This window comes from Sodiomyces alkalinus, assembly GCF_003711515.1.
Source record: "Sodiomyces alkalinus F11 unplaced genomic scaffold SODALscaffold_1, whole genome shotgun sequence".
Lineage (NCBI taxonomy): Eukaryota > Fungi > Ascomycota > Sordariomycetes > Glomerellales > Plectosphaerellaceae > Sodiomyces > Sodiomyces alkalinus.
In genome coordinates, this window is record NW_021167079.1 from 6,424,977 (window position 1) to 6,446,987 (window position 22,011).

At 50.6% G+C, this 22,011-nt stretch overlaps 7 protein-coding genes across 7 annotated transcripts; 5 read left to right on the plus strand and 2 right to left on the minus strand.

Annotated features, from left to right (window-relative positions):
• Positions 1 to 98: 98 nt before the first annotated feature.
• Positions 99 to 1,009, plus strand: SODALDRAFT_355670 (hypothetical protein; the record flags this gene model as incomplete). Its single annotated transcript, XM_028613842.1, has 4 exons — positions 99 to 196; positions 550 to 668; positions 759 to 879; positions 955 to 1,009. 4 exons carry the CDS (start codon positions 99 to 101, stop codon positions 1,007 to 1,009), a joined length of 393 nt encoding a protein of 130 aa, XP_028471271.1.
• A 7,093-nt stretch (positions 1,010 to 8,102) lies between these two features.
• Positions 8,103 to 9,314, plus strand: SODALDRAFT_319919 (hypothetical protein; the record flags this gene model as incomplete). Its single annotated transcript, XM_028609485.1, has 1 exon — positions 8,103 to 9,314. The coding sequence occupies one exon, from the start codon at positions 8,103 to 8,105 to the stop codon at positions 9,312 to 9,314; it is 1,212 nt and encodes a 403-aa protein (XP_028471272.1).
• Positions 9,315 to 9,639: 325 nt separating this feature from the next.
• SODALDRAFT_39801 (pyridoxamine phosphate oxidase) lies at positions 9,640 to 11,047 on the plus strand. The gene has a single exon (XM_028615304.1). The coding sequence runs from the start codon at positions 9,965 to 9,967 to the stop codon at positions 10,790 to 10,792; it is 828 nt and encodes a 275-aa protein (XP_028471273.1). The 5' UTR covers positions 9,640 to 9,964; the 3' UTR covers positions 10,793 to 11,047.
• SODALDRAFT_39823 (hypothetical protein) lies at positions 11,045 to 13,730 on the minus strand. The gene is made up of 4 exons (XM_028615305.1): positions 13,712 to 13,730; positions 13,150 to 13,660; positions 11,289 to 13,097; positions 11,045 to 11,223 (listed from the first exon to the last, which is right to left on the minus strand). The coding sequence occupies exons 2-3, from the start codon at positions 13,407 to 13,409 to the stop codon at positions 11,363 to 11,365; spliced, it is 1,995 nt and encodes a 664-aa protein (XP_028471274.1). The 5' UTR covers positions 13,410 to 13,660; positions 13,712 to 13,730; the 3' UTR covers positions 11,045 to 11,223; positions 11,289 to 11,362.
• Positions 13,731 to 15,448: 1,718 nt separating this feature from the next.
• Positions 15,449 to 16,836, plus strand: SODALDRAFT_266735 (protein phosphatase 2A; the record flags this gene model as incomplete). The annotated part of the gene is made up of 4 exons (XM_028607504.1): positions 15,449 to 15,599; positions 15,659 to 16,079; positions 16,136 to 16,565; positions 16,645 to 16,836. The coding sequence occupies 4 exons, from the start codon at positions 15,449 to 15,451 to the stop codon at positions 16,834 to 16,836; spliced, it is 1,194 nt and encodes a 397-aa protein (XP_028471275.1).
• A 280-nt stretch (positions 16,837 to 17,116) lies between these two features.
• SODALDRAFT_327668 (DUF866 domain-containing protein) lies at positions 17,117 to 18,276 on the minus strand. Its single transcript, XM_028610490.1, has 3 exons — positions 17,987 to 18,276; positions 17,788 to 17,902; positions 17,117 to 17,707 (listed from the first exon to the last, which is right to left on the minus strand). The coding sequence occupies exons 1-3, from the start codon at positions 18,019 to 18,021 to the stop codon at positions 17,375 to 17,377; spliced, it is 483 nt and encodes a 160-aa protein (XP_028471276.1). The 5' UTR covers positions 18,022 to 18,276; the 3' UTR covers positions 17,117 to 17,374.
• A 153-nt stretch (positions 18,277 to 18,429) lies between these two features.
• On the plus strand, positions 18,430 to 21,197 carry SODALDRAFT_348191 (hypothetical protein; the record flags this gene model as incomplete). Its single annotated transcript, XM_028613349.1, has 3 exons — positions 18,430 to 18,476; positions 18,570 to 20,429; positions 20,513 to 21,197. 3 exons carry the CDS (start codon positions 18,430 to 18,432, stop codon positions 20,709 to 20,711), a joined length of 2,106 nt encoding a protein of 701 aa, XP_028471277.1. The 3' UTR covers positions 20,712 to 21,197.
• Positions 21,198 to 22,011: the final 814 nt, after the last annotated feature.

Below are 22,011 nucleotides of genomic sequence, written 5' to 3' on the forward strand. Positions count from 1 at the left end.
CTTCTCTCCGCACCTTCCTTTCCCACCTTCCGTCATTCTCGACCCCTCCGAGCCGGCGGATGATTGTGGTTGCGAATCCGACGGATCATTGGTCCATGATGGCGATCTGCAGTTATTTCTTCACCTTGGGCCAAGATGGGAGCCACAAAGCAACCGGCCTTACGGGACGGGCCCTGCCTGGTCTCCTTCTAAATATGTGTTGTACCGTAATTACCCAACCGTGGCGACGTACTTTGTACGTTGTAGGGTATCTTCCGGCTGGCGAACGAGCCAGTAAGGTAGGTACAACGTAATTTAGCTTGATAAGTATCAGTACCACTTGGTGTAGTAACTTCTCCACACATTATTCTGTACTCGGTACTAAATATTACATACATATGTACCCACCCACCATGCACCTCGCTCTCCCTCCGCCCCTCCTCCAACCTTTTTTCCCCTTCTTTTCTTCCTCCCACCCCTCTTCCGTTGGCAATTCTTCCTCTCCCTCTCTTATTGGCGTATGCAACTTCTTCGACTTTTTTTTATTTTCTGTTTTCTTTTCGGTGACAGCAATCGGCCACCGCCAGTCTCAAATGCTCTCGGTGGCCAGGTGGCTTTTCTCAAGTTCCTTCAGCCCAGTCTTGCACCGCCTGTTGCTCCAGCCAATCGATCCATTCCTGTTTCCCAGCGTTGCTCAGACAGGAGCAGGGTAGGAACAGGACGGAGCAGGATAGGTACCTACCTTAGCTAAGGTAAGGTAGGTACCTATGTCATGGCAGGACCCGTCGTGCGCGAAAAGGAGTACAACGTAAAGGGGGCGGCGTTGGTGGCCTCGTTCCTCGAGGAGCAGCAACGGATTGCGGGCAAAACCCACCCCCCCTTCCACCCGGCATTTACCAAGTACATACATTAATTCTTCGTCACTTCGGTCCCTACTTTTTCCACTTTTTCTGTTTTGCCTTTTCGGCCCAAAAGACCCCAGTTCCCGTCTGGTCTGTGGTCGTCCACTCGGCGAGAAGGGAATTTTTAAGATATTGCCCAGGGGGGGTCTCTAAAATTTGGGACTCAAAATTGCCTGCCTATCCATACATACCACCTCACATACCCGTCATCCTATCCCTGAAACCTCTCGATGACTCGATAGTGTCGAACAGACCATAGTCTTTTCGGTTACGTAATGGGCCGGATTGCTAAGAGTATAATCCGGGTGGACGCTTACAGAATCTGCACTATATAAAATACGGTGGTAGTGTTTCCCTGACGGTCTGAGATAGTTATAATTGTATATAATTGCCTTAATTAATTTCGACCTATTTTATAACGATTTTAACTACGCTTTATCTGATAATTAAGAGTCTTACTTACTAAGTGAAGATATACCTATTTTATCTACCCTTTTACTACTACTACCGAATTAAGAAGCTATTTAGCTACGCCGATATAGCGTGTTAATCTATAAATAACTATTAAGATATCGTATCTTAGCCCTGTTACGTATAAAACCTATAAGAATTAGGAGCTCTGGCGACGCCTATACGAATCGGTTACCACCTATAATAGCGTGTGGAGGTTTCTCCGCCTAGTCGATCCGACTTAGTCCCCCGAGGAGCCTATAATACCGAATTACGACTCTTTCCCCTCTATAACACCTAGGCGTACCCCCACGTAATATCTCGACCTAACAGACGCCAGCCAGAAAGCATACAACGTCGAAATCGCGCGCTAAAAGATCCTATAAACGTAATACGATAGCTACCTAAAGGGGATTAACGCTATACTAACCTAGCAGGTTAATACTATCGACTAAAGCCGTAGATAACTGCTACGAGGAGGTATACCTCGTAAGGTGTACGAAGCCGTTAAACGCGATACGGATTAGTACCTGGCCACCCGCTAAACCGACACCCACGAAGAGTATATCGAGTATGCCCGTTACCCTACGAATAGCCTTAAGAAGCTCGGGGAGTGGATAGATAAGTGGCAGCTACTGCTATAAAGCTGTGAAGATACCGGTTCGAAGCCCGCTACGTATATATAGGTTATAGACTTCTTTAGAGGTATACGCCCTTATACCGGCCGCGATTAGACTAAGGCCGAGGGTCGCCTAGTGGATAACCAGGTAGTTATACCCGAAGACCTTTATACCCTCGGTTAGAAGTATATTAATACTAGACTTAAAGACTAAGGAAAATGCGGTAGCCACCGCGCTATAGTATTCCCTGCACTATATACCGGAAGCGAAGAGGGTGAAGATACCTTAGAGGCCACGGCTAAGCCCTGTAAGAAGGGCGGCCGTAGGAAGAATAAAGCTAAGAATCCTACTGTCGCGGTATCTATAGCTATACCTTTAGCTGCTTTAGCTGCTTTAGCTAACCGTTCCTCTTCTAAATACCGCTAATCTGCTCTGCAGAGAGGTTAGATCTACCGCGTATACGCTATACCTAGTTACGATATTAACGCCTGCTTCTATCTATTCCCGGATACGGTATATAACGATTGGATACCCTTCGAGAGCACTAAAATAACCGTTTAACGGATCCTTAAATACGACCCCTCGCTGCGCGCAGAAGTGGAAGAACTACGCGCCGTAAAGAAGGTAAAGAAGGATATGAGCCGGGACTCTGCATAGCTTAAAGAGGCGTGACTTAACTGTAATAGCGTCCGTAGCGGTGTCTCCCACGCCGCTAGCTTTATAGCAGGAACCGCTACTACTAGTTACCCTCTTCGAACCTCTGCTATCCTCGATTCCGGCGCTATTATTTATATATTTAACGATTTTTCCTGTTTTTCTGATTTTATACCCGCCACGTAGGGGGATTACGTAGTAGCCGGTAGTTTATCCCTGCCTATTAAAGGTTACGGTAACGTGACCGTGAGATTAAACGGACTAATAGAAGGCCTCGATTTTAGGCTGTTAAACGTCGTATACTACGAGGATTTTGCCTGTAATTTAATCTCTAACTAACGCCTACGTCTTCGAGGATACTAGTGGGATTAGAAGCTACTAAATAACTATATTCGGTGTTCCGATAGATCTATACTATGCTAGCTAAGTCACCGTTTCGATTAAACCGTTATTAAATACGTGCCCTCTAACTAATCTGCGGCTGCTTTTCTAGGCTCTTCTTCTTCTTCTTCTTCTGCTACCCGAAAAGGCGTCTATAAATCGACGATATAGTATCTAAGCACTGCGGAGGGTATCTTATGGTATCTACGCCTAGGGCATGTAGGCCCTAAACCACTTAGGCACCTAGAAGAGCAGACGTAGGGGGTTAAAATTAAGGGACTAATAACTATCGACTACGAGGCCTGCGAGCTTATAAAGATAAAACGGCACGTTAGCAGGCGCCCTCGCACTATACCTACTTATATAGGGGAGCGATAGGCGATTAATTTCACGGATTTTAAACGAACGTCCGACGGGGACTTAAGGTTTATATTTTTCACCGACCGTTATAGTGGTTTTACGGCCACCTACGTTATAAAGAGCAAGCTAGCAGTGGATATCCTTATAATAATTAAGGAATTCCTCGCCTGGGTAGACCGTTAATTAGGCTATAAGGTGCGCGTTTTCGAATCTGATAACGAACTAACTTAATCCCACGATATCACCTAATTCCTGCGTGACGAGGGTATCCTTTTAGAGGTATCTACTGCCCACACTTAAGTATAGAACGGGAGTGCCGAACGCGCTGCTGCCGTGGTTATTTTAAAGAGTCGTGCGATAAATATCCACGTAAAACTACCGCCGTTTGTGTAGCCTAAGGCTATTCCCACGGTAGTATACGTCTATAACCGGACGCCACGAAGGTAGTAAAAGGATTGGAAAACGCCCTATAAGGCCCTGTTTATAAGGAAGCCGATTTTATTATACCTTTAAGCTTACGGCTATAAGGCGTACGCGATAATAAAGGACGCTTAGAAGGCTACTAATAAGCTATTAAATCGTATCGCTCCTCGCGTCTATATCGGCTACCTTATCGGCTACGATTCCACTAATATTTTCCGTGTCTAGGTATCTAGCCTGCGCCGCTATAACCGCGTTATTTAAACGCGCGATATAGATTTTAGCGAACGCGCCTTCTTTAACGGCGATATCGCCACCTTTAAGAATAACCTCTATTAATTAACCGAGGAGTAATTAGAAGACCTGATTAGTTAGATCGAGCAGGAGAGGGCTAAAGATTCACGGCCGTTTACGGACGTATAAGCTAAGGACCCCCCCCTTTATATAACTGCTTATTTTAAATTATTAGATCCGGGGATAAACGCCCCCGGATCCCCTTCCTTAACGGCTTTACCGTTAAGGTTATAGTCCATAATACCCGGCCGTAAAGGGGTAGAGGAGGCTATCTCGAGTTAATCAGGATAAGATTTAGGTTATAAATAGTGTGATTTAGCCGGTATAGCGCCTAATCACCGTCTATATCCGCCCGATCTATTACTTCCTACTCTATTAGTAACCCCGCCGTCGGTTATAGTGCTAATAGCAGCCGTTATATTAGGAAACCGTGATACCCCTATAGCCGTAGGGTTCTAGGATAACGGAACACGGTACTACGATGCCCCTATAACTACGGCTATAGGGCTCCTATTAAATAAAGGAGTATAACTAATTCGGTAAGGAGATAGCTAGAAAAGAGACTATTAGGTTATAGTATTTAACGCTAGCCGTTACGTACCTAATATATATATATTAAATAAAACTCCGCTAACTAAATTACGGTTGAAAAGGTCCACGCCTATAGCGTTATAGCGACACTTAATAATACCCCGTAAATCCACGGCCCCGGCGGTAGCTACCGGAAGTATATCCCGGGAGGCTATCTTGGGAAATATAACCCTGGCGGTTACTTCGGCGGGTGCTCCGGCGGTTACCCCGGCGGCTATAGAGATCTACTATAAAGACCTCCCTCCTCCTCCGAAGAACCCTGGCGATATACCCTCGCACCCTTACGGCCACCTATTCCGATAGGTATAAGAAGACTACCTGCGGAGCCACGAGGAGATAGGGTCGTGGATACGGGTGCCGGTATCCCTAGCAGATAGATATTAGGTTCTTAATTCGATATAGGTGATAATATATAAGTTTAATAAATATGGATTTCTATATCAATATAAGGTAAGGCTTATAGTGCGAGGAGATTAGTAGTATTAATCCTGGCTTAAGGAGATATACGTAGTAATACTGGCCGGACGGTTATTCCGCGCGTTAATAGCTATCGCCGCCCGATTTAACCTTACGCTATTATAATTTAACATTATAAACGCGTTTATACACACGCCCCTCCCCCACGATATCTTTATATACCCGCCGCTAGGCTTTTTAGCCCCTAGGAGTCGTTTATACCTGAAAAAGGCGTTATATAGACTTAAGGAGTCTTTACTGCTTTAGTAAAAGCACTTTTTGGCTATCCTTTTAGCGGACGGCTTCTAGATAGTACCGTAAGAACCGTGTTATTTTCTGCGCCGCGGTTTACTCCTATTCTTCTACGTTAACGATATCGTTATTACTTATAAGGAATACTATAAGGCGTAGATAGAGTAGGCCGTTAATAACCTATAACGCTACTATAACCTATAAGGTAGCGATCCTCTATAGTGGTTCCTTAGTATTAAGGTTATTCGCGACCGCGTCGCCCGTAAAATCTAGTTATTATAACGCGACTACACTACTAAGTTAGAACGCCTATTAAAGCCGAATAGTAAATATAGTAGTAACTATCGCCTAACGCACCTAATTAAGGTTATAGAGCTACTGCCCTATTTAGGGACCTCGACTAATATTAAAAGCTATTAACGGAAGATAGGATCTATACTATACGTAGTAGTGATATCGCGGCCTGATATCGCGTTTATAGTATCTAGGCTATACCGGTTTAACGTTAATCCAGGGCCTATTTACTATAAGGCCGCCGATTATCTAATTCTCTATCTAATTAATAGCTAATCGTTTGCGTTAGAACTAGGGGGTAGCGATGCTATCGAAATCTATACTAACGCCTCCTTTACCGATAATACCCTCGATTAAAAGAGTAGTTAAGCGTACGTAATACGCTTATTTAGCGGTATAATAGCGTGGCGCGCTAATAAGCAGGATACGGTTATAACGTCTATAATGGAAGCAAAGCTATTAGCGTTAGTATAAGGTGTAAAAGAGGGTATCTTTATATAACGCCTATTACTTAGTATAGGAGTAGAATTTAACGATCCGGAATTAAGGATCTTATACGATAATAACTAAACTTTTTGATATTAATATTATTACTAATAATATCCTTAATATCTTTCGAGTATATCCTTCGTACTCGAACAAAGAATATCTTCCCCGCAAGCCTAGACCGTTCTCTTTCGAGTCAGTTTATCTATTACGAGTCAGATAAAGGATATAATGGATTACGATATTACTACGATATCGATATATATTACAATAATATTACGATATCGATCCTTTATAAAGAATAAAGGATATTAACCCGTTCCCTCGGTTCGGTTCTTCCTTTCTTTGTTCTTTATTCTTAATCCTCAATCCTTTATCTTAATCTCTTTTTCGATCCGAAGAAGAGACAATACGCGCGCAGAGATCCTACCTTACAATCCCATTATTACCTTCTTATTTTTCCACTGCTTTTCGTGACTTTCGTCCCTTCCGTTTATCCGATATCGTCAGATATCTTCAAAATAAACAATTCGATTAGTTAATTAAGAGATTAGCACGTTAATAACGCGCCTCCGCCACGTCGATATCCACGGCCACTAGTTACGTTAAGTAAAGGAATAAGGGTAAATACTCGTAACGTACGTTATAAGTGCGGAAATAGTGGTAGACGGATTAACGAAGGCGTTATACGGCGAGAAATTTAAGATATTTAGGTCCTAGGTAGGCGTGATGGATATACGGGAACGGTTATAGCAGAAATAGCTAGAGGAAGTCCGGATAGAATATTTAGAGGACCTGGAGGATGAATTTAAGGGCGGCTATAGCGAATAGATTAGATAGCTGGATTATTTGCCGATTACGAATAGCTTTAATCGCCTAACTAACGTTTAGGGCGATTAGGGGGTGTGTCGAATAGACTATAGTCTTTTCGGTTACGTAATAGGCCGGATTACTAAGAGTATAATCCGGGTGGACGCTTACAGAATCTGCACTATATAAAATATAGTGGCAGCGTTTCCCTGACGGTCTGAGACAGTCACAATTGTACATAATTGCCTCAAATCAATTTCGACCTATTTTGTGACGATTCTGACTACGCTTTATCTGACAGACAGCGCCAAGTCAGGCCTTTCATGCAGGATCTTTTACCCCCTGCCGATGACCACCGAAGAGAAGGGACCACCTTTTTGATCCCGGAACATATTCACAAGGCACCGACCGAAGAAAACGGAATACCTAATTGTTTTTTTGTTTGCCCTCTTTCCTTTTGGCCCCTACCTTTTTTTTTGGGAAGGGGGGCGGGGGGGGAGGGTAGGAGGGGAGCTGATTGCTGCCTTCTCTCCCTTTTCCGATGCTGAAGTCAGCACACCATCTTCTTGTACTGCCTCAGGGCATGAGAGGCAAACCAGAGGGAGTCTTTGTTTTGCTTGTGGCGTTTTGACTACGAAGGAAGGGTATGAGACGTCTCCGAGTCGAAGTGGAATAAAAACGGAGGGCCTTCCTTCCCTTGCTTTCCTTGGATTTTCTTTTCACAGGCTATGAAAGTGTGTCTCGGGCGCTTGGTTCATCAATCTCACGGAAATTAAGTCCCCGTTGTGGTTGTGCCTTTCCAGCCTGAAGTCCCGCTCTTTCTGTGTTATATACATTCCTTAGAGCCCAACGCTGGTCAGGCTCCGGTCTGCTTTTGTCCCTCCCGTCTTCTCTCCCCCTGATAAGAAAAACCCGACCAGCGCGATTTCTCGGTAACAAATAACTACCTAGCCCTACTTGAATGGGAAAATCGCAAACTTACTGGACGACTTGACACCTGCTTCACCTCTTTTCTCCCTTGGCCCCCCTTTGCCGCATACTGCGCTCGCTCTTTGGGCATAGCTACAGATACAACCGGCTACCCAAGACTTTCAGCTTCAGGATCAACGCTGCTCAGTGGTTGGCCACTGCCAGCCAAACGTACCTCGCAGCCATGCCGTCAGACAAGCATGACAGGTCATCTCACAGGAAGAGTCCTGGCCGCAGCTCCAGCCCTAGGGCTCACCATCGCAAGACAAGCGACTCGGCCTTGGGTTCGTTGAGTGACCAAGACAGCTTCGCATCCAATCCCGATCGCTCTTTCACACCCCAAGACTACTCGGAGCTGTCCAAGGACCCGTACGCCTTGGCCGAGGCTCTCAAGGCTGCCGAGTATGAGCTCAGCACGTGGAAGAAGAAGTGCAAGGAGCTCGAGGCCGAGCTGCAAAATGCCCGGTCCGAATACCGGGGCCTTGATGCCACCTACCGCGCCCAGATCGACAGGAACAGCGTCTTGGAGGACGAGAACAAGATTCTAAGCGGCGAGAACATCCGCCTCCGGAACAAGAACGAGGACTTGAGAGATGAAATGCGCCGGATCCGTAACAGCCCACCTCGTGAACGCGAGCTGCCGGCCGAGATGACCGGCGCTCTGGGGCCGGACTCCAGGCCCTCCTCCTCTTCCAAGGATGCCAATGCCTCACGCCACCACCGGGAAAGGGAACGGGAAAGGGAAAGTAAAAAGGAAAAGGAGAAAGAGAAGGAACGCGAAAAGAAGGAGCGTGAAAAGAAGGAACGGGAAAAGAGGGACCGCGAGGAGAAAGAGCGAGAACAAAGACACCGCGAGGAGAAGGAGAGAGAACAGAGGTACCGCGAGGAGAAGGAGAGAGAGCAGAGGTACCGCGAGGAGAAGGAACGAGAACAGCGACACCGAGAAGACAAAGAACGCCTCCGGAGCCGCTTCGACGTGGACGGAAAGGGTCCTGTGAGCAGCCACTCCGCCCATTCGGACCATTCCGCTCGCTCAGTCCAATCGGGTCACTCGGCCCACTCGGGCCGTAGCCGGAGAGGTAGCTACCTGGAGCCATTCGGGCCTGGCGGCCGTCCGCCCTCGCACTCGCACCCCGCCCCGGCCTCCCAGCCGTCTTCCTCCGGTTCCCACCCCCCGAGCGCCAGCCGCAAGTATAACACCTATGCGCCGTCACGGCCCGTCATGGTCTCCACCTTGGTAACTCCGGCTTACTCCGACATCCCGCGCACTTCCCAGGTACCACCACCTTACAGCCCGGATCTTAACGAACCTGTGTTTGCCGACGATCCGATTCAAGCCGCGGATTACTACAGTCATCCTCTTCCTTCCGATAAGCCTCACAGATCACGACGCTGATGGAGCAATTTTCGAAAAAGAACAAGAGAGCTTCTTTATCATCTCATCGAGAAGCCGCATTCGACAACTACCTTAATGCTCGTGTCATCGGTTCTGTCAATCTGTTTTTTATTTATTTAAAAACCCCGTTGCAGACCGTGATTGTACGACTGTGCGATCGTGCGATCGTGTGCCTCGGAGTTCGAACTTGTCCCTCAATCTTCATTCCGAGTTACTACCGAGACTCTCGCATTGGCTGATTATTTCTTTTCGCTTGTGCCGCTCTGCATACACACAGCGAATGTCCAATCCGCTACCGAGCAAGTCATTGCGTGCTGCAGCACCAAATGCGGGCCAATTCCCTCCGCGGTGGGGTTGAAGGACCAAGATGCCGCCTTTCTCATCCCAGCCACAACTCCAACTGTGACTAATTGATACGTATATATCGTGTCTATTCCGTCCAGGGGTTCGGCTTTGCTTTGGAGCGCCGTCTCCATTTTTTACATCAACGTCACCGGCATTGTCACCGATGCCAAATATCACCACCTCTTCACATACGTTCCCACTGGTTTTGAACTCCCTCCGATCGGCATCGCCACCACCACCACCACCACCACCACCTCTTTCTCAAGGTTCTTGAAGGAGGGGAAATAAAAGCTTAACGAGTCAGGATGAAGCTCTATCCGTCTTTATCCCCAGAATTGGCGGCTTGGGCCGCCCGGCAACCGGTCTTTTTCACGGGCTCAGCCGGCACACATACGCCTCGCATCAATGTTTCACCCAAGGGTTACACCTCCTCGCACTTTGCCATATTCGACTCCAACACCATCGCCTACGTCGATCGGAGTGGCTCGGGATGCGAGACGATCGCGAACGGCTACGACAACGGCCGCCTGACGCTCTTGTTCATCTCATTCGGTCGCTCCCCGCGCATCCTGCGCCTCTTCTGCCGCATGAAGATCATCGAGCGCGGCGACCGGGAGTTCGATTCCTGGTTTAACCGCGTCGTGGCGGACCGTCGCGCCCGTGACACCTTGGAGGATGTGCGCGCCGTCATCGTGGGTCACGTCTGGCAGGTACAGACAAGCTGTGGGTACACGGTCCCCAGAGTCAAGCGGCAGTTGCTGTCATCGGGAGGAGCAGCGGCCGGGGAGGAGGAGGAGGGGCAAAAAAAGGAAGACGATGACCCGGAAGGTCTCTCGGTCTTTGAGGAGCGGCCCACCCTGGACGACTATTGGAAGAAGAGACCTGGGGAGCGCGCCATTACCGAGTACCAGATTCTGAAAAACCTGGCAAGTCTCGATGGTCTGCCGGGGCTAAGGAAGGCCAGAAGGGCTGCAGGACAGTCGATTTGGCTCACGGATTTGAAGGCCCGGGTGCGCCGAGCACTCGCCGAAAAGGATGGGATGATCTTGGGTGCATTGTTAGTTGTGTTCTTCTATGCCTCTGTAGTGTTTGGTCCAGCTTATCTTGGTCTTTTGTCGGCTGCACGGGATTAGACTGGTTTGTTATTGCTGGTTTTGTTTTTCTTTTTTTCTTTTTCTTTACCACTGCTTTGTGTCCCTATGCTATGATGGTAGAGGGAGTTATCTAGAGCTTCACGGAGGATCATATCCTTTTCTGTTTTTTCCCTTGTTTTTTTCATCGAGGAGAAAGTCAAGCTGCCTTTCTCACGATGGGCAGCCTGGCAAAGACTCCCTTACGGTTGACAATTAAAAATGTACCCTTGTGAGACTTCTCTTCGTGCCCCCATCCATCGCATCAATGTATGAACTACTCCATAGAGGGCCCGCTGTGGTTATGCCCTTTGATTCTCCCACCCCGGTTGCGGGGGGACAACGATGTGGGTGCTCATAGATGTTCCTCCTCCGTAGCAGTTGTCGACGGCGCCAGATACGCCATTCACGTCGGCCAAGCCTTTGTAGCTCTCCTGTCACTTAGACAATATCCCTAATGAGCTCTTGTATGTATATGTGTATAGACGGAGAGGCTGACTTTGGCAAAAGTATTTTTGAGATGACACTTTATCATCAAGATAAGGAAGGTCAAATACAGAGTAGAGCATGGTCTCACCCAGCCTTGGTGCCTGACTGAGACGTTGCCGCGCCTGCTTGCTGTTGACTGCCGCCATCGGCAGGTTGTGCATTTTTCCCGCCGCCGCCGCCGCCCCGACCGCGCCTACTTCGCCGGGATGTAGTCTGCTCTGATTTCTGAGCCGACGCGGGGGTCGAAGAAGCAGGTGGAGGAGCTGACGCCGTCGGTGGCGCAACAGAGCCCCCACTGGTTGCCTTCTTCTCCTTTCGCTCCATGACTTGGACGGCTCCCTGGCCGACCGTCACTGGACTGGCAGCAACGGCTTTTACAAGTCCCTGGTGCTCGGCAAAATCCACGTACGCGAAGCCTTTTCGTCGGTCGGTCTCGATCAGAGTGATGGCGCCGAATGGCTCTAGAGCTTGTCTAAGGGCCGCTTCGGTGACGCCCTGGGAGGGGTTCGCATGCTTGACGAAGCCACGAATTGCACCGGCAGTCACTGTTGCCGAGGATTTCTTAGCGCCTCCCGCCGCTCTGCCTGAAGAGGTTTTGGATCCAGGTTGAGGAGCGGGCGCCTTGGCGGATGACGGGGAGTTCGATGCAGGGGTGGTCGACTCTGCTGCTGGAGCCTGTGACTTATCTTTCTTTTTGAGAAGTACGATGGGGCCCTTGGCAGGAGTCGGTGCGGCTGGGGCGGCGGCCGCGGGGTCCGCGTTCTTGTTCTTGGCCTCGCTTGAGTTAGCGTTCTTACCTCCGCCTCCCCTGCGCGATCGACCTGACTTGGATGCCGTCGGAGTGGTTGACCTGTCTGCAGGCTGACTTGTTGACGCCGTGTTTGTAGCTGGAGCGCTCGACGAAGCGGCTGGAGCAGCCGAATTCGTGGTCGTGCTGGATGCAGCGGCAGCACCAGCGGCCGTACCAGCACCAGCACCAGCACCGGCACCGGCACCGGCAGCAACCGCAGACGGTTCGGTCGTCGATGATGTGGTTGCATCTTTCGATGACGTTGGCTTCGCTTCGCCTTCCGATTTCGCTGCGTTGAGACGCGCTTTTCGGTGTGCACTTCCCGGGCTAAGACCCAGATCTCGCTGGAGGATACGCGCTGCAGCGGCAATATTGGCTCGTCGACTCTTGGGTGCCTCTTGAGCACTTGCAGTGAGTTGACTGGCTACGGTCTCTGCGGCTTTAGCAGCCTCTGTAGTGGCTTTCTCTTTCTTAGTCAAGATCTTCACCGTCTCCTTGGGCCTCTCAGCCACCTTGTTGGTCTTGCTCTCCTTTTCCTTCTTTGGCTTCTTCACGTCGTCCGTCGCAGACTTGTTCTTGCCACCCTGCGACTCTTGTCTACTGTGCTTGGAGATCTTGGCGGCCGCGGCTTCCTTCGCTTTATTTGCCTTCTTTTCCTTAAGGTACTCGATCAAGGGCGTCGTCATCACCTTTGTCTCAGACTTGCTCTCCTCCGCCACAGCTGCAGCCTTATCGTCAATCGGAGCGGTCTCCTTTTCGGGCTCGGGATTCGTAAGAGAATGAAGGAATGCCATGAACTCAGGGTCTTGGTCGATCGTGCCTTGCCTCGGATCAGTTCGTTTCTTAGGACCGGGTATCTTTTTGTAGATGGAAAACTCCAAGGCAGGAGGGCCAATTAGACATGTGTTGTTGTACGTGAGCTTAGCATCTTCCCAGCCCTTGGTCTGCACAATCTCGGAAAGCTCTGTCAGGCTGTCGCGTTTCTTCACGTGGAGGTAGACTCTTGCAGGCTTGGATGTTTTTGCCGGACTACGAGTCCGTTAGCTGATACTCAGGAGGAAAGCCCACACTCCTAACGTACTCTTGTGACACCTTTCCAGCTCTGAAGTCGAACCAGTCGACCAGACCTTTGCCGGGTCTCCACTGAGGGCCCAAGATGTTCCAGAACTCCTCCTCCGTTAAGCCTGGCGGAAGTCTGCGGATTAAGAGCTTGTCCCCCTCAATAGGCGTCTTGACCTTTGCTGATTTCGTCGCGTTGGAAGATTGCGTATTGCCGGCTGTTTGGCTTGCCGTGATGGGGAGAACCCCGTTCGCCTTTCGGGGAAGAGTCCGATCCTGCATTGTGACAAGAGCGTCCAAATGGCCAGGGCTGAGCTTGAGTCCAATATAATGGTTGGGGTATAATATCGAGGACGGCCTTGTAGGCAGAGGTGGCCAAAATGGTATAAAGGCCTTTTAGAGTTGTTGTCTGTCGATACAGGTCCAACACATCGCCTTTAAAGGCTGTGCCTCTTTGCCACGGGGCAGAGAGATTGTACCTGAATCATCAAAGACATGTCAGACGTGTGTGCGAGAGAGAGAGAGAGACGATGCTGTACGTCTTTAGCAGCAAAGAGAGAAGGAGGTTGGAATGTATTACTCACACAAGTCGTGAGTTCCCCAGGGTAACTGCGAGATGCTGTTCGACTTCCCCCGGTGGGGTCTAAGTCAACAGGAAGGTGCAGCTTATCTGAACAATGGGTGACATCACATGACTTTCACTGAGGGTTCACACCAAAAGCTCTGATACTCGGAAAGTATTTCACCCGAGATCACTTCCTAACACCGAAGTTTACCCGACACACAGCCAATAGCTACACCGATAATCAGCCGACAGAATGGAGACCAGGGCGGCTTGGGAGCCATTCCCTGCCAACAACGACAGTGTTGGCTCTGACCTCTCTATCCAACAGTCTGATCAACAGTCCAACCTGTCTCCCGTCGGCCAGCGACGACGTACGCCCAGCATTCAGTCCACTCAGAAATATACGCCTCCTTCCGAGTCCGAAATCGAAGCGGCGATTCAAAGAGCAAATCAGGTTTACCGAAACCCGCTTACCAACGTTGCTCGACGAGACGGCCCCGTTCCTGCCGGTCGAAATCGGAATAGGAGTGCGACACTTTGTTTTTCACTCCCAACTGCTCAACTAGAAGCCAGCGTCAACCGATTTAACGACAATCAAGCCAACCGGAACCAAGTCTCTTCCGAGCAAACCGACCATCCAGAACGGGGTTCTCGCGCCGGTATTCCTGTCCCTGGCCGTCCCGGCTACATCCCACGGCTTACTACGCCGAGTCGCACTTTACCTCTTTACACCTCTTCTCGACCAGTCACCGTTGGGGGTTACGGCAATCCTCTTACCGAGTCTGAGGAAAGACGACGGCAGCGTCAGCGCTCAGACGTGGTTTGGTCCTTTGGAGAGAACAACAGGAGCACGCAGCTTCAGCCTCAGGTCCCGCCTCGTCCACGTCCACTTCCTGAGCCGCCAGCGAGGGGATACCAGCCGCCCAGTAGCCCGGTTATACTGAGAAGACCTCGGCGTCTCACTGTGCGTCTCTCTGTGCCTGGGAACGAACACACACGCCCCAGCAGATCAGCGGTTCCTCTGTCTGCATCGACCTCGGACTTCCCAGTGGGGCTCACGGACTCCGTTCCTTTTCCTGACATACATCAGGATCGGATTGTTGGTGACTCTCACCACGGTACCCCCGATCATACTACGGTAGCTCGAGATCGACAACAGAGCCCTTCTCCCCCACTTGATGACAGCGAGTTATTGGATTCTTTTGAGGACCCCGAGATTGGCGAGGCCCGACTTTGCTACGTCTTGCCTCCGCGGCGTGAAAGCTTATCAACACAATCTCTAGAACGCCCTTCTTCTCATTACCACCCAAGGCCTCTTTCTCAACTTCCACCCGAGCCTCCTCAACCCCAGGCTAGGGCTCCGCGATTCCAATCCGCGTTTGCATCCCACTTTCGCAGGCCACGTAATCACCCACTTCTCTCTATACGCGAGGAGTCCCTAGCTGACGGGCGGAAGGACGTTGATTCTGAGAGTGACAGTGACTCAGAAGAAGCGCAGGACAAGTCCAGCAATTCTCCACAGACACGACATCGCCCGGACGATAAGCATCCCGACGACCATCCTCCTGAGGGTGGAGTAGGAGGTGCACCATCACATTCTTCCGGCCAGTCACGCTCTGCCGGTTCTAGTCAAGGCTCTCGAGCTCCCCAACAACCAACGAGCCAGTCCGGGAGCCTCCGTCGTCTTGGGTCCTTCTTTGGTCTTGGGTCCAAAGCGAAGAAAGCTTGCGAGAGTGTCATAGCCCATTATTTCATTATGTCGAGCCAGATCCCTCGGCCAGGTCCGGCTAATCTCTCGCTCAATGCCGGTCTAGATGAGTGGCTGGAGGAGGCTAAACAGTGCCATTATCTGCCTGAACGGGTCATGAAGGAGCTATGTGAGATGGTCAAAGAGGTGCTGATGGAAGGTATGTTGCGAGACCACCAATCAATTTCCCCCAAAAGGTTTACTGACGAAACTCGTCAGAATCCAATATTCAACCGGTTTGCACTCCTGTTACCATTTGCGGGGACATCCACGGGCAGTTCTACGACCTTCTTGAGCTCTTCCGTGTTGCTGGGGGAATGCCTGGAGAGTCGAATGTTCAGGCACCGAAGACATCTACTAGCATCATCACGTCGGAGGATATTGAGCCGCCGACAGAAATCACAGACCCCAAGCTCAAGAAACGCATCAAGGCCCAAAGTTCGAACGGCGGAGCAGTTGAGGACGTGGAAGAAGATGCAGCCGGTATCAGCGCAGCTGGATCGTCGCCTCGGCCTGATTCGGCCGTTGAGGTTGGCGGCTCACAGTCCGCTGAGACCAGATTCGTGTTCCTCGGTGACTTTGTGGATAGAGGCTATTTCAGTCTCGAGACATTCACCTTGTTGATGTGCTTGAAGGCGAAGTGCGTTGCCCCTAATCCGGTTGATCCCTTCCTCAGTCGACCTAACAAAGCAATAGGTATCCCGATAGAATCGTCCTCGTACGGGGCAATCACGAATCTCGACAGATTACGCAGGTCTACGGGTTCTACCAGGAATGTCAACAGAAATATGGCAATGCTTCTGTCTGGAAGGCCTGCTGTCATGTCTTCGATTTTCTTGTATTAGCCGCCATCGTTGACGGCGAGCTTCTCTGTGTACACGGCGGTCTCAGCCCGGAAATCAGGACTATTGATCAGATTCGGGTTGTGGCCCGGGCGCAGGAAATCCCCCACGAGGGCGCATTCTGCGACCTTGTCTGGTCTGATCCCGAAGATGTCGATACATGGGCTATCAGCCCGCGTGGCGCTGGGTGGTTGTTCGGGGACAAGGTGGCAAACGAGTTCAATCATGTCAACGGACTCAAGCTTATTGCCCGGGCACACCAACTTGTAAACGAAGGCTACAAGGTATATTGCTTCCCACTCTCTTGTCTCGGCTCCCTGGATCATTCACGCAGCCGATGTCGGTGCTAACGCTGTCTTGCAGTACCACTTTCCCCAGAATTCTGTCGTGACCGTCTGGTCAGCCCCCAACTACTGCTACCGCTGCGGCAACGTTGCGTCAATCATGACGGTGGATAAGGATATGAACACGAAATTCAGCATTTTCTCTGCGGTTCCGGACGACCAGCGCCATGTCCCAGCTAATCGCCGTGGTGCTGGCGACTACTTCCTCTAATGAGTGGGCTGACGGGCCAAGTGGCCAGTCGACTTTCCATCTTCTCCCATCAGTTACGGTACTACACGAACGAATGCTTGCTTGTTCACTCGGCCCCCGGAGTCTACGACTTAGTCAATACCACGAGACTATCGGATAGCATGACTTGCTACTTTACGTCTTGACATCCAATGTTTGTGGGTTGCCAGCATTTGGGAGAAGATGGCGTATCTTACGCCGTTTTCCTACGAAGACTTCACGATACTTCTGATGCCTCAGTTGGTGTGGGTGGGATAGATATTGGGACAAGGGAAATTATAATGCGTTATGACGAAATGCGCTTTATATGGACAGATCATGCGGTCAGGGGTTTGCATTGTCTTCACCCGTCGTTCGAGGCGAAGACGAGAGCTCTCATGATGATTGGCAAGCCTGTTGTAACAATACGTTGACTACATAGAGCATAGCCGCCGACTCGGACAGGGATATGTGAGAAGAATATACACGAAGACAAGAACGGTTGAAAAAAAGGTGCTCAGTATATTGGAAATTCCCGCAATCAAGCCCGCTGAATTTCCCATGATAGGTCCTTGATGCTCACCTCTTCCCCAGCCTTCTCATCATAGTCGTACCACTCCCCATCAGTCAATTCGATGCTTTCGAATTTGGTGCCTGACTCGGGACCTTCTGCAAGCCACTCCCCTTCCGGCACGAACTCGGTGAACTCGAGGCCTCGGCAATCGAACTCGAGTATTCTGCGGGCTTTGGCAGGTTCAGACTGTTCGTAGGGCGTCGGGGCCGCCTGGATGGTAGCCGAGGACTCTCTCTTGCAGTTCTTGCATTTCCAGACGAAGTTGGCCTGACCACGACTACCGCTCATCTCGTTCATGTCCTTGCAACCAGGAACGATGGGCACACATCAGCATTGAGAGACGGGAGTACGAGGAGAGGTATTCAGGGCTCGAAGCTTACGAATCGATTTACGCCTACGGTATTGGGATGTGTCTCTCGGCACGAGGTGCACTGGACTTTGAAGATATACCAGAAAGGCGCATCTTCCGTGTCTTTGGGGCGGAGATTTGTGACCCTATGAAGCGGCCGGTTGTAAGTAAGAGTAAATAAAAGAAAGTAATTGTGTTGGCTTGTGCCGTGGGAAATCTTTTCGTCTCACCCTTGTAATTCACCCTTGAGCGTTAAGGCATACATAGTGATGGCTCACCAGTAGAAACCACCGTTTTTTAGGAAGAAACGTGCAAGATCTCGTCACTTCCGATTCCGTAGCGATACTTACGACTACTGCACTTGGGGAAATGGAATGAGATGAGGGGTCAGTTCATCGACGGTGCTGAGAGAGCGGGGTACATCGCGATAATGGAATACCAATAGGTTAGTTACCGGGGTTTAATTAACATAGACACGGAAGTGATTATATAATAACGAAGCACGAAGCATCTCTTCGTGATTCTAGGGGAAATACTGAGTAGAAGACCTGCATGGGATGGCACCTACAAAAAAGTTTGGCCTACTTCTGATGGCATTGAATGGAAAGTGAAGCGTTCGTAGGTACGAAGTATTTCGTACCAACAAATCTCTCTCACGGTCAAGCGATCAGCGATGGGCATCACCTTCCAAGCTGGAGGAGCTAGGTGCACGGACCAGATGTAAGTCACGTGATATAGCTTTGAGCGATCAGAAAGCCGCTCAATTGGCCCGAATTCCCGTAAACACGACAAAATCGAACGACCACTACACAGGATAGTCCTCCAACAGGGCGGAAGCGATACATTTCTACCGTCTGCAAATCGACAAGAGCGCGCCGGTGCTCGACAAAGCGACGACCTTGTCATCCCCGATGCCGGCACGATGCAGGCGCTCTGGTCTCGCGGGGGCCAGGCGCGCATTTGCAGCTGCCGAGGATGTCTTCAAGCGACCAGCGGCATGATTCGACACTCGGCGACGAGGGCCACTCGACGTAAACCCACCTTCGGAGAGGTGTTCACGGTCTTCTATACCTCCATCATGGGCACTGCTGCCATGCTAGATGCGAAGCATAAGGACGACCGTAGGAAGGAGTTGGCCCGCCAGCTAGAAGAGGCCAAGGCGGATCTGAACATGGTAATGGAGTTGGCTGAACGCTATTCAGATCCTGCTGCGGCAACGGTACCGGCTGGTGATATTCAAAACCGCTGCAAAGGCGCGTGGCGCGCGGCTCGTGTGCGGCAAACCGGCATCGCAGAATTCCTGGATTCCCTCGGGGATGCATCTACTTGGTCGAGAATGCCGGTACGATCTGATGATTTACAAAAGCTGCTGCGAGCCTCTGGTCTCCCTCAGTTGCAACGGAGCATTCAGGAGGGTAAAAAGACGGACTATGACGCCCTTCAACGCCGCCTCGACCAAGAAGAGTCCTCCCCACACATAGCCCACAGAGCCCCGAGGAGCACCCGGCAGTTAAGCGCCCAGGAGAATTCCACTCGGTCCTTGGTTGTCCAATTACTAAAGGCGGCCGGGCTTTCAGAGCTCGAAATCTATAAGGAATGTCTTGTCGACTATTACTCAGCCCAAGCGCCTCGAGAAGCCGGGTCGAGCAAGGAACGCAGGGTGTGGCAGTACCCGTCCTACGTCGGAGCACGCGGCCACCCCGAGGATCTTATGGCTCGCAGCGTGGAACTCAATCGCAGCCTGCGGATTATTTTGGACAATTCTCGAGCGGCGATGCAAAGAGACTCCTCGTGGGAACCCAAGGAAAGCGTCGCCAAGATGTGTCATAACCTTCTCGTGTCCCCACATCCTCCGACAATCCATACCCTTACGACTCTTATACTCGGGTTTGATCGCATGGGCCAGCATGGCCTGGCGAACGCGGCCGTTCGGCACTTCCTTTACTTTTCCAAGCTGGAGCCGACACAACAGGCGTTGGTCTGCCTGCTCAATCATTACAAAGAGCAGGGTGACTTGGTCCGCTTTTACGGAATCATCCAGCGGTGTACCGGCCGCGACGCTAGGGGGATCAATATCAGACGAAAGACGGTCGAAGATGTCCGCCGGCATACGTACTTGACCAAGTGGGCCAAAATCAAAGATACGGCGGTGCAAGACGGCTTCATCAACGAGCGGCCGTGGTTCGGTCCAGACGTCATGACGGCCTTCGTTCAAGGCCTACTTTCGATGGACTGCTTACGACAGGCGGTGGCGACAGTGATATTCTGTTGGCAGCGCGGCCTCTATATCGGGTCGCAGACGGTGCGACAGATGCTGGACCAATGCGCCCATGCCTTGAGCGAGGATGTTGCGACGCGTCTCGTCAAAATTCTCGCCACAGTTGAGCCACGAACCCCCTTCGGCGTATCCAACCTAGCTTCGCCCAATGGCGGCGCTCCGCTTGGAGGTTTGGAGAGGCTGTTGGACTTTCTCGAGTTAGGATCTCCGGCCCAAGTCCTATTGGTCACGCAAGAGGCGGAAGTGATGAGCCCAGGCCTTGCCGAACAGCAAGAACGGCAAACATCTGTTCAGCCCATGATTCTCCAACGCCACGTGGACGAAGCTCAAGCGAGATTGGACACACTTCGGATCGCCGTACGAGAAGCTGTAGAGACTGGGAGGGAACTTGGAAGGTGTGACGAGGATGCGAGGCCTTTGATAAGGAAGAGCGCAGACCTGGAAGTCTTGGGGGGCCAGGATGGTGGCTTTGCTGCAGTGTCACGGAGTGCAGCTTTGCCGATGGCGGATACATCGATGACCACGCCACGGCATCCAGTGATGGATGTAGCCCGGACAACAACAAGTGGATATGGCGGGCTCGAGGTGGCGGGCAGCCCTCTACCAACGTCAACATACGGCAACAGATCTATTGGGTTAGGCGTTGCCTGACTTCGCTGGTACGGATCAGCCATTGATAGAACGGCACTTGCAGAGTCTCATATCTTTGTCCTCGGAGAACATGTTTAAGGTGTTCTTTAGACGCGACCGACTGGATCCGTATGCCAACGTCGGTCGACGTTGGTGTACTGTACTTTTATCTTTCTTCGCCGCACTCTACCAGTCAATGAATGTATCCGTATTCCAGCTAGTCTACTCAGCAGCAGACACTTTTGGGCTGGGATTGAAGGTGGGGGCGGGGCCAAAGCGGGATAGTGAACCACATGATGTTGAAGAAGCAGCTGGGGCTCGCCAATTTCAATAGGAGATTCAATGTCCCGCACGTCCCTTCAACCTTTGCTACGTACTCGACAGCCTGGTAGTCGGTCTGTGTTTAGAGGGTCTTTCTACCTCGTAGTTCTTTGGATCTGAAAATTCGTCAGAAGCAACACCCAATGAGAACTGGCCAAAAGTGGTTAGACGGCCGTGGTCAACTGCTGATATCATATCCGTAGACATGCTCGAGGAAAATTTATTGATTCGTACTCTGTACTCCATTGTAGCTGACCATGCAGGTACTATACGGTGCACATGCCCATTCGCCTCTTGAAAGGACGAGGTTCCCGTATTCTGTCCGTCCTGTGGCTGTCGTAATTACCTTGGGTCTATTAATAATGCCCCTGTTCCTGGACCTGAGTAATTACCATCCCGCTCCCCTTGACATGAGCGTATGCCGGGGTAAGTCACGTGGTTTGGTGGGGTCGTATGTGAATCGTCCGTATGAGGTCTAGTGGCAGCCGGTAGTATCCAACAGGATTCCACCTGGCATGCACGAGTGACCATGTCTCAGACCTATTGGATGCAGTAGCTCCGCTATGAAGAAGTATCTTCTCGGTACCTTACTCTTGCAGGTTCAACCAACCCTTTAGTACTCCGTACTCCATACATTATCGAGACGGTTCAGAGGCGTCTTTTTTTTTTTTTTACTTCCAAGACGTATACACCGTGGCTCACCGCCGTGGATCCAGTGACTCCTTGCCTTGTTCTTGTTCTTTCTCCTCCACCGCCGTATAGCCTGCTCCTGACTCCTTTTTTCCCTCTCCCTCTCTATTTTTCTCTTGACTCGAAACTCAACATCAAACCTACTCTCCTAGTCCCTCAGTGGCTTGGATAGACTTGGAATAATTTTATAATTCACCACCGCCCCTCGTTTTTACGAATGTCTTCGCGTCTCTAACCAGTTAAGCTTCAGACCCCATCTGGGTGGGGCCAAGTTCCCTCAGGCTCACTTCTCGGTCGCATATTCAATCAGTACCGTGAGGGCTTGTGTTCCTCTTT

Bases quoted from the DNA above. Each gene is read 5' to 3' on its own strand.
- SODALDRAFT_39801 (XM_028615304.1), top strand. From the start codon at position 9,965: ATGAAGCTCTATCCGTCTTTATCCCCAGAATTGGCGGCTTGGGCCGCC.
- SODALDRAFT_327668 (XM_028610490.1), bottom strand. From the start codon at position 18,021: ATGTATGCCTTAACGCTCAAGGGTGAATTACAAGG. The intron at 17,903-17,986 runs GTGAGACGAAAA...GCCGCTTCATAG, and splicing joins CTCAAGGGTGAATTACAAGG to GGTCACAAATCTCCGCCCCA. The intron at 17,708-17,787 runs GTAAGCTTCGAG...CCTGGTTGCAAG, and splicing joins CCGTAGGCGTAAATCGATTC to GACATGAACGAGATGAGCGG.
- SODALDRAFT_39823 (XM_028615305.1), bottom strand. From the start codon at position 13,409: ATGCAGGATCGGACTCTTCCCCGAAAGGCGAACGGGGTTCTCCCCATC. The intron at 13,098-13,149 runs GTACGTTAGGAG...ACGGACTCGTAG, and splicing joins GCTGGAAAGGTGTCACAAGA to TCCGGCAAAAACATCCAAGC.